General features: G+C 51.5%; 1 protein-coding gene across 1 annotated transcript in view; it reads left to right on the plus strand.

Annotated features, from left to right (window-relative positions):
* Positions 1-11,413, plus strand: part of IGF1R (insulin like growth factor 1 receptor) — a 239,231-nt gene extending 227,818 nt beyond the window's left edge. Inside the window, exons 18-22 of the mRNA XM_014592757.1 lie at positions 509-518; positions 579-738; positions 2,012-2,141; positions 7,129-7,263; positions 10,841-11,413. Coding sequence (XP_014448243.1) covers positions 509-518; positions 579-738; positions 2,012-2,141; positions 7,129-7,263; positions 10,841-11,222 — 817 coding nt within the window. The 3' untranslated portion in view covers positions 11,223-11,413. The remainder of the gene's footprint in view (positions 1-508; positions 519-578; positions 739-2,011; positions 2,142-7,128; positions 7,264-10,840) is intronic.
* Positions 11,414-16,630: the final 5,217 nt, after the last annotated feature.

Below are 16,630 nucleotides of genomic sequence, written 5' to 3' on the forward strand. Positions count from 1 at the left end.
TCTCTGTCTCTCTCTGTCTGGTGAGCGCACGCTCCCTATAGCAAAAACCTCTCCAAAAAAAAAAAAAAATTCTAAACCTGCTAAAGTTCCTGGTAGTTTCTCCTTAGTTGCCATGGGACACACATTTCTCCTATAATTGGAACCCTCAAGCCAACTTTGAACTTATAAGTAATGGATTCTAAGCATATACTGGTAGATGAACACTCAGAAATAATACCACCACTAGAACCAGCAGATGGTGTAATGGCCATGTCACTGGACTCCCATGTACTCAATCGCTGTTAGAGTCTTGGACCCGGTGGATTAAACTCACGCCGGGCGCATGTGCATGCGTGCCCAAGATTTTGAGAGGAGAATGGAGGAGAAGGGATTGTGGCATAGCCGTACCCCCTGGGGACTGATTTCTCGCTTTCTGGCTCTCTGTCTCTCTCTGTCTGTCTGGAGAGCGCATGCGCCCTATAGCAAAAACCTCTCCAAAAAAAAAAGGTGGATTTGCAATCCGTGGAAGAACTTGGGTGGTAAAACAACTGTAAATTCTCATGTAATTTTTTTTTTTTTCTTCTTGAAATCTCCAACAGAATAACCCAGTCCTCGCACCTCCAAGCCTCAGCAAGATGATCCAGATGGCTGGCGAGATTGCCGACGGCATGGCGTATCTCAACGCCAACAAGTTCGTCCACAGAGACCTGGCAGCTCGGAACTGCATGGTGGCTGAGGATTTCACCGTCAAAATCGGAGGTGTGTCCTTAGCGTCCCAGGCCTGAGTGATAACTAAGCTCGCGTGAGTTCCAAGACCTCGTTGCATGAGCTGCCTTAGACGGGCCTTCCACCACGTTCTGTGTCGTCAGGGTTGCCCTTGGGAACTGTGCGATTGCCTTCAGTGGACAGTTGGCCACAGACCCAGCTGGGTGGCTCTCACCATGGGCACTGTGCTCCAGGTAGAGGCCATGGTCCCTCGAGTGGCCTCTTCTAACCTTTGAGACATTTCTTGGTAAGGTACATCTCAGTATTGGGTTCCAGAAATAAGACAACAGCCTCATGCTTGAGGAATAGAAGTCACCCCCAAACCAGTCTCCCTTCTGGTTTTCCCAGCTTACAAGGGGCCCTCTCCCTCCATTGGGGGTCCATGAGGCTGGGCTGTGGTAGGGGCCCAGGAGCTGTTCCTCCCTGTCCTCATCAGCGTCCACCTTCCCACCTGCGTCCTGCACTCCGTGAAGGCTCCTTTCTTCCTATTTTGCGCTCAGCAGGAGAGACAGGTTCTGTGTTCGATCTCGGTCCACATCAGCAAGGATTGCCTATGCTGTGTATGTAGCGTATTTATAGCAGTGTTTTCTTTTCCGTGGCAGTTTTTCTTTCTAGAATTTCCACTTTTTTCTTTTGTGTTTCGGAGGAGATCGTTGGCATGGTTTTCTGAGATTTTTCTTTTCCATTCTGTGCAAGTCAAGGTGAACTCTCTCATTTCCGTACCACCAGATGAATTCAGAGATAAGACTTACTATTATTATTATTTTTTGTTTTTGGAGAGGTTTTTGCTATAGAGCACGTGTGCTCGCCAGAAAGGCAGAGAGAGACAGAGACAGAAAGTGAGAAATCATCCCCCAGGGGGATGGCCACGCCGCAATCCCTTCTCTTCCATTCTCCTCTCGGGATCTTAAGCACGCACACATGCACACATGTCTGGTGTGAGTTTAAGCTGCTGGGTCCAGGATTCGAACCTTGGTCAACTACATGGAAGTCCAGCGACGTAGTCATTACCCCAACTGCTGGTCCCAGAGATACGTGTTTTAAAGGCAGAGAGTTCCTGGCATTTGTTTGCCCTTCGATGAGTCCCCCCTTACCACTTCCGCCTGATGGAAACCCTAATAGTACTCATTCCTTGGACTGCAGCCTGTCTGGGTCGCGCCTTGAACCCGCAGGGGTGGAGTACCCTCTGCTGTGGCGGCCACAGAGGCTTGCTTCTACCCTGGGGGCTGCCCTAACCGTGTAACCCTGTGCCTTCTCCCCCTCACAGACTTCGGGATGACGCGAGACATCTACGAGACCGACTACTACCGGAAGGGCGGGAAGGGGCTGCTGCCCGTGCGCTGGATGTCACCCGAGTCCCTCAAGGATGGCGTCTTCACCACCCATTCCGACGTCTGGTATGAAAGCCTCTCCCCTCGGGGCGTCCCCCAGCTCGGGCCCCAGACCGTCCTCCTGTCCTCTGCTCATCATTCCCATCTCCAGCTTCAGCACCGTGTCACGTGTCACACTCGTCCCCCGTGAGGTGTCGCTCTCGTCAGTGGGCTAGCTGAGGACAGGAGGACATGGCTGGACTGTAGAGAATTTGCAGGACCGTGGCCAGCTCCGTGACCTCTCAGTCAGAGTGGCTGGATCCCAGATGGTTTGAGTCCTGTCCCTGACAGGCCAGACGCGTGTGCGGTGTGCCTAAGATCCTGGAAGGGGACAGAGATGGAGCAGAACGGTTTGCGGCATGACCCTTTCCCATGGGGGTCATTTTCTCTGCTCCCTCTCTCTCTGGCAAGCGCATGCACTCTCTAGGAAAAACAAAACAAAACAAAACAACAATAACTTTATGGGACTCACATTTCCTTTTCTTTTTTAAGAATTCTTTTTTTTTTTTTGAAAGGTTTTTGCTATAGGGCGCATGTGTGTGCCAGAAAGACAGAGACAGAGAGACAGAAAGCGAGAAATCAGCCCCAAGGGGGGATGGCCACGCCGCAATCCCTTCTCCTCCATTCTCCTCTCGGGATCTTGGGCACGCACGCACACATGCCCAGCGTGAGTTTAAGCCACCAGGTCTGGGACTTGAACCGCAGTTGACTACATGGGAGTCCAGCGACATAGCCATTACGCTAACTGCTGGTCCCAAGAATTATTTCTTTATTTCATTCCATTTTATAAAAATGAATTGTTTGTGTTATTATTATATTTTAATGTGACCAGAGAGAAAGGAAAGAGAAAGCGAGAAAGCAAGCTGTCAGGTCCAGGATTCAAACCGTAGTCAGCCATGTGGGAGTCTAGTGCTTTAACCACCATGTCCCTTGCCGGCCTCAGGACTCACTTTTTTTTTTTCAGAGAGTTATTTATTCACTTTATTTATTCATTCATTTATTTTAATTTGACCAGAGAGAGGGAAAGTGAGAAAATAAGCCACCAGATCTGGGACTCGAACTGTGGTTGACCATGTGGGAGTGTCCAGCACCTTAACCACCATGCCACCTGCTGGCCCCAAGGACTCACATTTCTTTCCATCTTGAACATGCATTGGCTCTGCTCCTAGGAGCTGGGTCATGCTAAGAACCTTTTCCTCTCTCTGTGCCTCCTCCTGCCTTCTCTCGCATCTCCTCTTTCTTGATGGAGTGAGCGTGCATGCGTGTGTGCATGCGTGTGTACAATCGTGTGTCTGCCTCTCGCTTAAAGGGACCTGCAGATTGCAGGCCGTGCTGTATTTAGACCCAGAGCATCTGAGTCTGATTAGGCCCTCCCGTCAACCCCATGGGACCCAGAGACGGTGATGGAAAGCCAGCTATCTCCCTTGGCAGTACAAGTGTCAGGCCAGCAGGTGGCGTGGAGGTTACAACGACTGGTTCCCACATGGCCGACTTTGCTGTTCAAGTCCTGGACCCGGCAGCTTGAAAACGCCGATTACGTGTGTGCTTGCCCAGGATCCTGAGAACAGAATGAAGAAGGGACTGTGGCACGGCCATTCCCCTGGGGGGGTAATCTCTGTCTTTCCCTCTTTCTCTCTGTCTCTCTATTTCTGGCAGCCACAGATGTCCTATAGGAAAAACATCATCATCATCATCATGATAATAATAATAATAATAATAATGGCAGCCCACAGATGGGCTGATAACGTCACAATGACAAGTAAGCTAATCAAAGTACCCGCCGTTCTTGTGACCCTGCCCCTCCACCCCTCTCGTATAAATGACATCATGTCTCCTCAGCAGGGGGCTGAAGCACCTCCACTTCAGACCCCCAGGTGCTCTTTCTCTCAATGAACTTGTCTTTTTCTCTTGAAAATAATAATAGGGGCCAGCAGATGGAGTAATGGGTACATTGCTGGACCTCCGATGTAGTCGACCATGGTTCGAGTCCCAGACCCAGTGGCTTAAACTCGTCGGCCGCCTGTGCGTGCGTGCCCAAGATCCCGAGAGGAGAATGGAGGAGAAGGGATTGCGGTGTGGCCATCCTCCCTAGGGGGTGATTTCTCACTTTCTGTCTCTCTGCCTCTCTCTGTCTCTCTGGCGAGCGCACATACCCTATAGCAAAAGTCTCTCTAGAAAAGAGTGATAGTAATAACAATTATACATCTTCTGGTGGAAGCTCGCCGGCTGAGGGGTGCAGAGGCTTCTGGGTAATATTGTTTATTGTGATTCCTTGGCAACACCGTGGACAGAGTCAGGTTCTGAAACACAACCGAGGGCTTTGGCAGACGAAGGCCGTGCACATTCACCGTCTAGAATATCAGCCAGGGCTCAGCTTTCCTCCCGGGACACCCCGTTTCTGTAATGTCACAGAGATGGTAGCCGTTGACTCCAGCTGTCTGGATGCACGCAGAGAGAAACTATTTCAGGAGTGACCGACATCTTTTCTTTTTTAACCTCGTGAACCTTTCACAGCTCGAGGGCCTCGGTTCTGATTTGGAAGACAGGTGCAAATTGGAAATAGCATCTGCATATGACCCGGCAAAGTGCACTTGCTTCTAGAGCTCAAAGAGGGGGGATGTGTTTTGCAGTCAGCTTGTCCAAGATGGTTATCTCGTCACTGGCCCATCCAAGCACTTTGCACCCTTTTTAGAGGTTGAGGTGGCGGCGAGAGAGGACAGGCCTGGCTGTTATGTGCAGGCCTCTGGCTATTCTCGGCTTTGTGCCTCCAAAGACCTGGAGGCATCATAAAGTTGAAAACTATGAGGGCCAGAGGAAGATGAAGCTAGAGCTGTTAAAATCTCCCAGGTAGGATGGGACCGGCAGTTGGCGTAATGGCTATGTCGCTGGACTCCCACGTAGTTGACTGCGGTTCGCATCCCGGACCCGGTGGCTTAAACTCACGCCGGGCACGTGTGCATGCGTGCTCAAGATCCCGAGAGGAGAATGGAGGAGAAGGGATTGCGGCGTGACCATCCCCCAAAAAACCTCTCCAAAAGAAAAAGAAAAAAGATGCTGGAGTCAAAAATGGGGCAGTGTTGGGAGAGCAGGTGATGGGAGGCCAGGCAAGGAGGGCCACACTCACTACAGAGGTGGTGGAGGGGTACCACGAGGGGACAAGACCTCTGGATACAGCCAAGCCGGAATGGGCGAGTCATGATGGGATCCCGAGGAGATCGAGGGTGAGGATGCAGGGGAGGGTAACCGCAGTGGACTGCCTGGTGGAAGGGGCACTGTCTACAGAGAGGATGGAATAAGAACAGGTGAAGCAGCAAGGGTGGGCTGTCTGGAAGCTGAACACGGGCAGGAGATGCTGTCAGGACAGAGGAGCAGCAGGCCGGGTAGGGAGCTGTGTCCTCGGGGCATTTCTCAGACCAGCTTGCCGTCAGCAGAATGCTTCGCTGTTCGCTTCTCGTACTGGACCACGTTTCAAATGTGACCATCAGCTCTGTGGCCCTGAAGGCATGCCACGGTGTGCCTGGGCAAACTATGGGAGACAGAGGCCAGCGACTGCAGCTGACGGCGAACCCCGCTTCCTAGGCCAGGGCCTCTCGGTCTTAGCTTGCTTTCTTTCTCTCTCTCCAGTTTTTGGGTTTTTTTTTTTTGAGAGAGATTTTTGCTGTAGGGAGTGTGTGCTCACTCGAGACAGAGAGAGACAGAGAGACAGAAAGCGAGAAATCACTCCCCAGGGGGGATGGCCACACCGCAATCCCTTCTCCTCCATTCTCCTCTCGGGATCTTGGGCACACACACACATGCGCCTGGCGTGAGTTTAAGCCATCGGGTCCGGGACTTGAACTGTGGTCAACTACATGGGAGTCCAGCGACATTACCATTATGCCATCTGCTGGTTCCATTTCTTTCTTTTGCTAAGGTTTTTGCTATGGGGCAAAAAGAGAGACTGAGAGACACTGAGAGGGAAAGTGATGTCTCACTTTCTCAGAGACATCACCCCTCAGAGGGGATGGCCATGCTGTAATCCCTTCTCCTCCTGAAATTGTGGGCATGCACACACATGTGCCCAGCATGAATTTCAAGCTGCCAGGTCCAGAACTTGAATTGCGGTTGGCCGTGTGGTAGTCCAGGACCTTAACCATCATGCGACCTGCCGAAGCCAGGTCTTGGTTTCTGAGTCTCTTATGTAACAGAAGACTCCCTTTTTTACTTAGAGAGCTTTTGCTTTAGAGCACATACACTCACCAGAGAGAGACAGAGACAGTGAGAGGAAACATGGAAATCACCCTCCAGGGGGGATGGCCACACCACAATCTCTTCTCCTCCATTCTCCTCCTGGGTTCTTAGGCACACACATACATTGATGCCTGGTGTGAGTTTCAAGCCACCGGGTCCAGGACTCGAACCGTAGTCAGCCATGTGGGAGTCCAGTGACCTAAACCGCTACACCATCTGCTGGCTCCAAGACTACTTTTTTTGGAAAGGTTTTTGCTATGAGGTGCATGTGCTCACCAGAAAGACAGAGACAGAAAGTGAGAAATCACCTCCAGGGGCGATGGCCATGCCGCACTCCCTTCTTCTCCATTCTCCTCTTCAGATTTAGGGCATGCACACACATGTGCCCAGTCATCACTGTGAAGATGCGCCTTCCAAAAAAAAAAAAAAATGATGCACCTTCAGTGCCCGAGGTTAAAGAAATATCGGGGCTAGCAGGTGGCGTGGTGATTCTGGTGCTGGACTCCCATGTGGTTGATGGTGGTTCAAGTCCTGCACCTGGCGGCTTGCTTTCTTCCTCTCCCTGTCTTCCTCTTTCTCTCTCTCTCTCTCTCTCCCTCTCCCTGGCCAAAATTAATAATAAAAATAATAATAATAAACAAAATTTTAAAAGAAAAAAAAAGAACTAGACTCTAAAAGAAAATAAAAGAAGAAGTAAAGGGAAAAAAAAAACTCTCAGAGAAGACGGGGTGGTGTGGTCCTGCCCGACGCTGGCCAGGCTCCTTATAATCTCTTCTCTCTGCAGGTCCTTCGGGGTCGTCCTCTGGGAAATCGCCACGCTGGCCGAGCAGCCGTACCAGGGCCTGTCCAACGAGCAGGTCCTCCGCTTCGTCATGGAGGGTGGCCTTCTGGACAAGCCGGACAACTGCCCCGACATGCTGTACGTACTTCCTGGGCCCCGCAGCCCCTCCAGATGGGGTCACGTGGCATGAGTAATTCTGGGAGTCCACTCTGGCCCTGAGGGTAGGGTGTTGGTCAGGAGACGGTCAGAAGAGGGTTTATTCTTGGGCCAGCAGGGGGCGCAGGTGCTCAAGGCGGCTGGATCCCATACGGCCAACTTTGTGATTCTAGTTCCAAACCCGGTGGCTTAAAAAACACACCAGGCATGTGTCCATGCGTGCCCAAAATCCCAAGAGGAGAATGGAAGAGACGGGGGCATGAACACCCCTGCCCCCTGGAGAGGGGGGTGCTCTCTCCCTCTCTTTCTCTGCAGCGAGCTCACAGGCCTTATGGCAAACTTAAAACAATTCCAAATTGGGACCAGCAGATGGTGGAATGGTTATGTCACTGGAAGCCCGCATGGCCGACTGTAGTTCGAGACCTGGACCTGGCGGCTTGAAACGTACCCCGAGCTCGTGTGCATGAATGCCCAAAATCCTGAGAGGAGAATGGGAGAATGAAGGAGAAGAGATTGTGGTGTGGCCATCCCCCTGGGGGTTGATTTCTCCTCTCTCTCTCTCTCTCTGGCGAGTGCACGTGCCCTATAACAAAAATCTCTCTCTAGAATAAATTAATTAATTAAAGGGGAAAAATTAAGAGAGCTTATTCTCACCGAAGGAGCCAGTCTGGTAGAACCAGTACTTAGTCTAGATGCCTTCATGCCAGCGGATTTGTTCTTATACTGTGGTTTGCCAGGCCAAAGACCTCTGTGACATATTTCACCAAGACGATCCTTACTCATCCTCTCCCAGTGCATGGTTTTTGGTCGGTTTTTCAGAGATTTTGGCCTAGGGCGTATGCACTCACCTGGAGAGAGAGAGACAGTGAGAGGGAAAGTGAGAAATCACCCCCCAGGGGGGATTGTCCATGCGTGCCCAAAATCCCAAGAGGAGAATGGAAGAGACGGGGGCATGAACACCCCTGCCCCCTGGAGAGGGGGGTGCTCTCTCCCTCTCTTTCTCTGCAGCGAGCTCACAGGCCTTATGGCAAACTTAAAACAATTCCAAATTGGGACCAGCAGATGGTGGAATGGTTATGTCACTGGAAGCCCGCATGGCCGACTGTAGTTCGAGACCTGGACCTGGCGGCTTGAAACGTACCCCGAGCTCGTGTGCATGAATGCCCAAAATCCTGAGAGGAGAATGGGAGAATGAAGGAGAAGAGATTGTGGTGTGGCCATCCCCCCTGGGGGGTGATTTCTCACTTTCTGTCTCTCTCTGTCTCTCTGGTGAGCACATGTGCCCTACAGCAAAATTCTCTCTCTAGAATAAATTAATTAATTAAAGGGGAAAAATTAAGAGAGCTTATTCTCACCGAAGGAGCCAGTCTGGTAGAACCAGTACTTAGTCTAGATGCCTTCATGCCAGCGGATTTGTTCTTATACTGTGGTTTGCCAGGCCAAAGACCTCTGTGACATATTTCACCAAGACGATCCTTACTCATCCTCTCCCAGTGCATGGTTTTTGGTCGGTTTTTCAGAGATTTTGGCCTAGGGCGTATGCACTCACCTGGAGAGAGAGAGACAGTGAGAGGGAAAGTGAGAAATCACCCCCCAGGGGGGATGGCCACACCACAATCCATTCTCCTCCCAGGATTTTAGGTACACACGCACACACACTCAGTGTGAGTTTCAAGCCAACAGCTTCAGGACTCGAACCACAGTCGGCCATGTGGGACCAGCCATGTAACTGCTATGTCATCTGCTGCCCCTGGGACTTTGTTTTTTCTTTTTTATCGGAGAGGTTTTTGCTATAGGGTGCCTGCGCTTGCCAGAAAGAGAGAGACAGAGAGACAGAAAGCAAGAAATCACTCCCCAGGGGGAATGGCCATGCCGCAATCCCTTTTCCACCATTCTCATCTGGGGATCTTGGGCACACACGCACACACACCCAGTGTGCGTTTAATCTACCGGGTCCGGGACTCGAACCGCAGTTGACTACATGGGAGTCCAGTGACATAGCCATTATGCCAACTGCTGGTCCCGTTGTTTTTGACACATGCATTAAGGCAGGGTTCAGAGCTTCTGGATTCCAACAGGTAAACATGAAGGTAGGTATCTACTCGTACCTCAAGGCCAATTCAGTTTTCCAGAAATGCTTTTCAGGATAAGCTTGACTTCACTTCGGGAAGGACCCAGAGAAATGGTTTATATCTGCATAAAAAATACCCAGGTCTATCTGCCCGCCCACTGACGAGGGCTGGACCCTGAAGTGTCAGGTGATTGACACGTACGTGATGGAGTCCAGTCAGCCGGACTTGTGGTCTCACCTGAGGCTCAGGGTCCTCTTCCAGACTCCTTAGGTTGCTGGCCCGATCGAGCCCCTTGCAGCTGTAGGATTGAGGTCCCTTGTCACCTGTCTGTTGGCGCTGCTTTCAGCTCTTGAAGGCCGAGGCTGCTCAGAATCCCCTTCCTGAGACCAGCAGTCAGTGTAATGGCTAAGTGGCTGGACTCCCACGTAGTCGACCGTGGTTCGAGTCCCGGACCTGGTGGCTTAAACTCACGCCGGGCGCGTGTGCGTGCGTGCCCAAGATCCCGAGAGGAGAATGGAGGAGAAGGGATTGCGGCGTGGCCATCCCCCCTGTGGGGTGATTTCCTGCTTTCTGTCTCTCTGTCTCTTTCTGTCTGTCTGGCAAGCGCACGGGCCCTATAGCAAAAACCTCTCCGAAAAAAGAAAAAAAAAAAAAAGAATCCCCTTCCTAGGCCTTCTTGAAACAGAGCAGCTAGGGCCAGCTGGTGGCATGTTGGTTAAGTGTCCACACTCCCACATGCCCAGTCAGGGTTCAAGTCCCAGACTTGGTGCCTTGCTTTTTCACTTTCCCTTTCTCTCTGGTGGCTATAGCAAATTTAATAATAATAATAATAATGGGGACCAGCAAATGGCATAGTGATAAAGTCACTGGACTCCCACATGGCCGACTGTGGTTTGAGTTCTCGACCTGGTGGCTTGAAACTAATGCCAGGTGCGTGTGTGTGTGTACACCCAAAATCCCAAGGGGAGGATGGAGAAGGGATTGCCGTGGCCATCCTCCTGGGGGCGGGGGGTGATTTCTTACTTTCCTTCCGTCACTTTCTATCTGGCTATAAGGCAAAAACCTCTCAAATAATAATAATAATAATGGGGGACCAGCAGATTACGTCATGGTTACGTCACTAGACTCCCACATAGTCGACTGCGGTTTCAGTCCCAGACCCTTGCTTTAAAACAAAAAAAAATAAAACTCAACACCTGGCGCATGTGCGCCCAGGTGTTTTTCAAGCCACTGGGTCCAGGTCTGGAACACCGCAGTCTACCGCCACATGGGTGGTGACGACTCTGCACCAGTCTGGATTTGTGTTTCTCCCGGGTGACTTCAGGTCTGTCCCAGGCAGGCCCAGGGTTCTGGGTGAAGCCAGTGGAGGGGTGTGTGTCGGGGTGTAAGACGCGGGCATTACAGGCCTCCGGGAGCATTCTGAGTGGTGGCAGGGCGGCTTGCACCCAGGTCCGGGCGCGCGGCCCACCTCCCTGGTCTCCCCGCAGGTTCGAGCTGATGCGCATGTGCTGGCAATACAACCCCAAGATGCGGCCATCCTTCCTGGAGATCATCGGCAGCATCAAAGACGAGATGGAGCCCGGCTTCCGGGAGGTCTCCTTCTACTACAGCGAAGAGAACAAGCCCCCCGAGCCCGAGGAGCTGGACCTGGAGCCCGAGAACATGGAGAGCGTCCCCCTGGACCCCTCAGCCTCCTCGGCCTCCCTGCCTCTGCCCGACAGACACTCAGGACACAAAGCCGAGAACGGCCCGGGCCCTGGGGTGCTGGTCCTCCGAGCCAGCTTCGACGAGAGACAGCCTTACGCGCACATGAACGGGGGACGCAAGAACGAGCGCGCCCTGCCGCTGCCCCAGTCTTCGACCTGCTGATCCTCGGAGCCGGAGCCGGTGCAAACAGTAACGTGCGCGCAACGCTTCGGCGCCGGGTGGGGGGGAGAGCGTTTGACCCCATCGATTCCCCCAGCCTCCTGTACCTCAGTGGATCTTCAGAGCTGCCACGGCTGCCCACGGGAGTGGCTTCTCCGCAGTAAAACACATTCGGGATGTTCCTTTTTTCAATATGCAAAAAGCAGCTTTTTATTTCCCGGGACCCGAACCCTTAACTGACACGGGCCCTTTAAGAACTTAAATGACAACACTTTATAGCAACAGGACAGTTGAGCATCGGGTCTCCTCCCTCTCTCTCCCTGTCTCTCTGCCCCCTTTTCCCTCCCCGCCTCTCTCTCTCTCTCTCTCTCTCCTTCTCCAGTGAGCACATACATCCTATTCTCTCTCTCTCTCTCTCTCTCTCTCTCTCTCTCTGCTTCATCATGGAAAACCAGTGGCCGCCAGCCCAGCTGGGAAGCCCTGCGTCTTGGAAAACGGTCATCCCTGTGGCCCCATGTCACCCCTGTACACCTCATAGCCCTTTCTAAAAACAAAAACAAACAAACAAACAAAAAATACCCTGGAGACAGAATGTCCTAATTGGGCCTTTCACCTTTTTTTAGGGATGTACAACATTTTTTTAAAAAGGCCATTGTTCATCCATGGTGGTTAACCATTTCGATGCTGCCAAATTTTGCCAAAATCCTCAACTTTCTCCTTCCCGATCCCTGCGCTGATTGTCACGTTATATCCAGAGGCCTGGGGTCAGCTGGGATGGAGGGACTCCATTCGTAGGCACGGTGGTGGCCCAGCCCATCCGGTTGCCTCCTGGGGTCCTGCCGAGTCCACACTCACGCAGGTCTGATTGCTTTCGACTAGGTTAGTTTTGGGGGGGAAATGGACAAAAATGGGACTTTCAGTAAAGACCGGGAGAAACGGCCCCGGTTTCCCCATGCTTCTGCGCTATCCCATCCTCTAGCTCCCAAGAATTGTGGAGGACTCAGGCTTCAAGTCCAGGTGGGCCGTAGGCTGGGCTGTCCCCACACCCTCCAGCCCCAGCTCTCCCGCTCGATGATCCCCAAGGACACAGACGGGCAGGGGGGAGTGGTTTCCAGGGACTCAGCCCACCCGTTCACACAGGTTTGCAAGGACAGCAACTCAGACACCACCAACCACCACAGTCAGAAGACAAGCAGGTGTGGACGTAAGCATTCTTAAGCTTCGCTGACATTTTCTCTGTTACTAGGACTTCATGGGTCTTACAGTTCTATGTTGGACCATGAAACATTTACATACACATCGTCCTTTAATGTCACTTTTATAACTTTTTTACGGTTCAGATATTCATCTATACGTCTGTACAGGAAAAAAAAAAAAGGAAAAAAAAAAAGCTGCTATTTTTTTTTGTTCTCTATCTTTGTGGATTTAATCTATGAAAACCTTCAGGTCTATCCCTTCCTCCTTTCGGCTCACTCCAAGAAACTTCTTCTGCTTTGGACTAGACTGTGTTGACTTTTCTTCGGCCTCTCCCTTCTCCCCCCACCCCACCCCGCCATGGATACTTAGATAACATTAATTGTCATAAACTGTTTGATGCCTTTTTTATAAACAGCCCCCCACCACCACCACCACCACCATCACGACTCCGATTCCACCCACCCCGTTCGTTGTTTTCTAACCTGTAGGTTCTGTGGGCACGAGGCTGGTGAGGGAATAGTGGGAAGAGGGTTTGAGGGCCATGGGCATGGCCGACTACCCCTTCTCCCGTACCTGGCCGGCCCTCACCTGGCGCTGGAGTCTCTCACAGTGCAAGATCGCTCCCCAAACTCAGGTCAAAACCAAAAGACTAAATGTTGCGCACAGACCCATTCAGTGTGTGGATTCCCTGCTGTCAAGAGTCGCCCCCCCTCCCCTTCTCCCTTGTCTTCGTTTCCATAGTGACACACATCTCTCTATATTTTTAATTCTTGGGTATAACAGCAGTTTCCACTCCAGACACTAACATCTGGATTTCTTTCTTTTTTTTTTTTTAATGGGTATTGAATCCTTCCATCCCACGAGAAACAGCTGCTGAGTCCAAGGGTGCCATGGAGCATGGTCTGGCGGGGCCCCCTCTGTGGCCTCCTCGCCCACCACCATCAGATTGGCCTACCTGTTGTGAGACCCAGAACTGCCCGAGAGAGCTGTGTACCTGGCAGGGAGAGGGGCTCGGATCCCAGCCGGCCCTGGGCAGCTGTCCCTGGGCAGCTGTCCCAAAGGGAACTCGGCAACCCTCTTGTCAGGTCAGGGTGGTGTAGTCGCCATGGTGGCTTGAGAACCCTGTGTCTGCTCCCAGGGGACCAGAGCCCTGGCATGGATGGCTCTTCCTCTGCCAGGAAACCAGGTCTTCAGGACCTGGGTGGGGGGTAGGGGGGGTCTTGTTTTGTTTCGCTTTGAGCACTTCTCACCAAAATGACGATAGCACTTCTGGGATGAAAAACGTGGAATCGATGAGTAAGAACCAAGCGACACGCCCCACGCAGCTAGCGGTGACTGCAGATTAAACAGAAACGCAAGCGTGTAGTGTTTTTTTTTTTTACTATCATTAGTTTCAATCTCTCTTTCTCTAGCCTCTGTCCTCTAGTGGTTTCCCTTTCAAAAAGAAAAAAGAGAAGAAAAAGGAAAAAAAGAGGAAAAGGGAAAAAGTGACTGAAGAAGGTATTCTGTGTAGGAGTTTCCTTTTCATTTATTTTGGGACACCATTTCCAATCACTGTTGAGATGGATAAGGACCGAGGAAAGGGTCTGCGTGGGTGTGTGTGTGTGTGTAAGAAGACGGGACAGTGTTTGGTTTCCTGTTTTTGGGGGGGCGTTTTTTTTTTTTCTTCTTATTTTTTCCTCTCCCAAACATTTATCTACCTCACTCTTATTTTTTTATATGTGTATATAGAAAAAAAAAAAAAAAAACATCTCACCTTTCTTAGCACCTGACAATAGGCCGTTGATACTGGTAACCTCACTCACACCCAGGATACACACACACACATACACACACACCCAGGTGATGCAGGGGAGGCCAAGCCAGTTTCTGGGGTCACAGCAACGCAAAGCTCTCTTATTTCCAACAGCTTGCCTGTTTTGGAGAGGTCTTGATTCATGTTGCTTTTTTTTTTTTTCCCCCTAACTTGGTTTTCTCTGAGGTAGTGAGGTATTAGGGTGTTCTTTCTCCCCATCCCAGAAATCCCAAGGGGGCCCTGGCTCTAGAACCCCCTGGCTGTCTAGGAAAGACGCAACTTTTATCAGATGGGATGAGCAGTAAATCTCAATGAGGTCAGGCCGGCGTCGGGAGGGCACAGGGGCTCTCTCGAGAACCCCACCTGTGAACCATGTGGTGCATCGGGCCTGCTTCCCAGCAACCCGCCACCCGTACCAAGACAGGGGCGGGCCCCCACCGCCACCATAGCTGCTGCTTGTTCTTGTCAGAGGTGCAGCCCTGTGGCCCGCTCAGCCATCTGATCCAGAACGTTCCTGACACAACCACCGATCCCGTAGAACACCTGCAGGGGCCAAGTCCCTTCTCCCTCTCCTGAGGTTCCCTCAAGGTCACCCTCACCCCCGTCCTCCCCTAGGGGTCAACAAAGGTATGCCAAACCTTCAGACTGAGAAGGCCAGTGATTGGCACCCGGCCCATGGGGTGGCGCCTCCCACCCAGGCTGTGTCTGTCTGTCCCGTCGTCCTGCTGCTCCCTGGGGTGGCCAGCGTGCTCCCCGCTCCCAGCGGCTGCTCTGACAGACACTGACCACTCGAGCTGGAAAGCGGGGTGGGTGGTTTTTCCCCAAGTGCAAGTCAAGCTTTCCTACAGTAACACTACCCTTCCCTCCGAAGGCCCCGGGAATCTCAAGGTCACCGAGAAGTTTTGTTAGATCAGGGTTTCCTTCCACGCTGTAGGTGACCCCTCAGAATAGCGGCCTCTCCTCTCTTTTGCACAAACCCTACCGGTTTTCCACAACTGGATTTCTACAGATCATTCAGCTGGTTTTAGGGCTTTTCGTTTAAACTGTCCGAGTTGTTGGTCTCATTCTGTTCTTGTTTTATGTAGGTGGTTTTCCTTTTCCGTAGAAAGAAACGCTCACAGTGTAGTGCCCATCCAAACAAATGCTTCAGAAACACTTCAATAAAAAGAAAATTCTGCTTGTGTGATGGTGCAGTCATTTTACTGGACCAACCCACCCACCTTGACCATCCCAACGCATCGTCTATCCACAGTTCTAGCCTAATTTTATACTGATTTCTCCACCTCTTCTTGATTTTTTCTCTCTTGTATGTTCCATATTATCTTATCAAACTGAGTTGTGGCATTCTCCATGCAACCTCCTCTCAACAGCAGCTCACACTGTTTGATGTAACGCAAACCACTGAGGCACATCGAGTCGATGTGGGCATTAAGACATCCTCACCCACAGCCCTCCCCGGAGGCAGCCGCAGCTGGTGTGTTCTGGAGACGTCGTGGAACTGAAGCTGTGTGACACCCAGGACACTCCACTACGCCAGGTCTCTGTTACAGGATGTCATAAACATGGGACACACTGTTGCAATGAGCTTCCTCCTTGCAAGATCGAAGACGGCGTTAATGGCCAACACCAGCCTCTCCTTGCAGCTTGGTTCTTGGGACTTGAAACATTTCAACGGTAGGAAAAGTGGCTTCGTGACTTAGAAGAATGGTTATTGTGGGACTATCAAACGGCAAACTGCTTGGCATGTAACGGTGTGCTCTGGTTGGGGTAACAGATGGATGAGCCAAATATGATGTCCAATTCTAGGCCAGTTGGTTCCACTTAAGTTGTTTTTCTCAGCGGCCCACCCCTTGGCAGGTGGGCTGTACGCACTGTGGGTGGCTGGGTGGCTAAATCACACTGAGCTCAGTTGGGTGAAAAGACTAGGATGCTTGCCCAAGGCCCTTGGCTGTCACTGTCAGGTCCTCCCAAGTTGGCCAGACAGTGTTGAAGGCAACTCCTTTCCAAACTGCAACGCCCTCCAGTTGACAGTAACACTCCCATGAACGCCCTCGGCCCCATTCCAGCAGTCTCAGTAATGACATGTAATGGTTTGGGGTTTGTTCTTTCCTTCATGTTAACTTGTGTGTTTGTCAGCTGTCTTTTCATTTCCTGGGCGGAGCAGCATTTGGAGACACGGACCACAGACCCACTCCTTAAGAACCAGCGATGAGAGTCAAACTTTCTTAACTCTGGTCTGAAGTAGTTGGTGGTACGAAAGAGAACTTCAGGAGAGAATGTGGTTGCATTTTTGGCCTCCAACCTAAATGACTATCGTCAGTCGTTTAGAGAAATGAATGCTCCTTGGTGGTAGAATGATCGGGCAGTGGGGAATCTACTGGAACAGGAATCATAACCTGAACCGAAGACCCACGAGCAG

Source organism: Tupaia chinensis, unplaced genomic scaffold (genome assembly GCF_000334495.1).
Source record: "Tupaia chinensis unplaced genomic scaffold, TupChi_1.0 Scaffold138490_1, whole genome shotgun sequence".
NCBI lineage: Eukaryota > Metazoa > Chordata > Mammalia > Scandentia > Tupaiidae > Tupaia > Tupaia belangeri.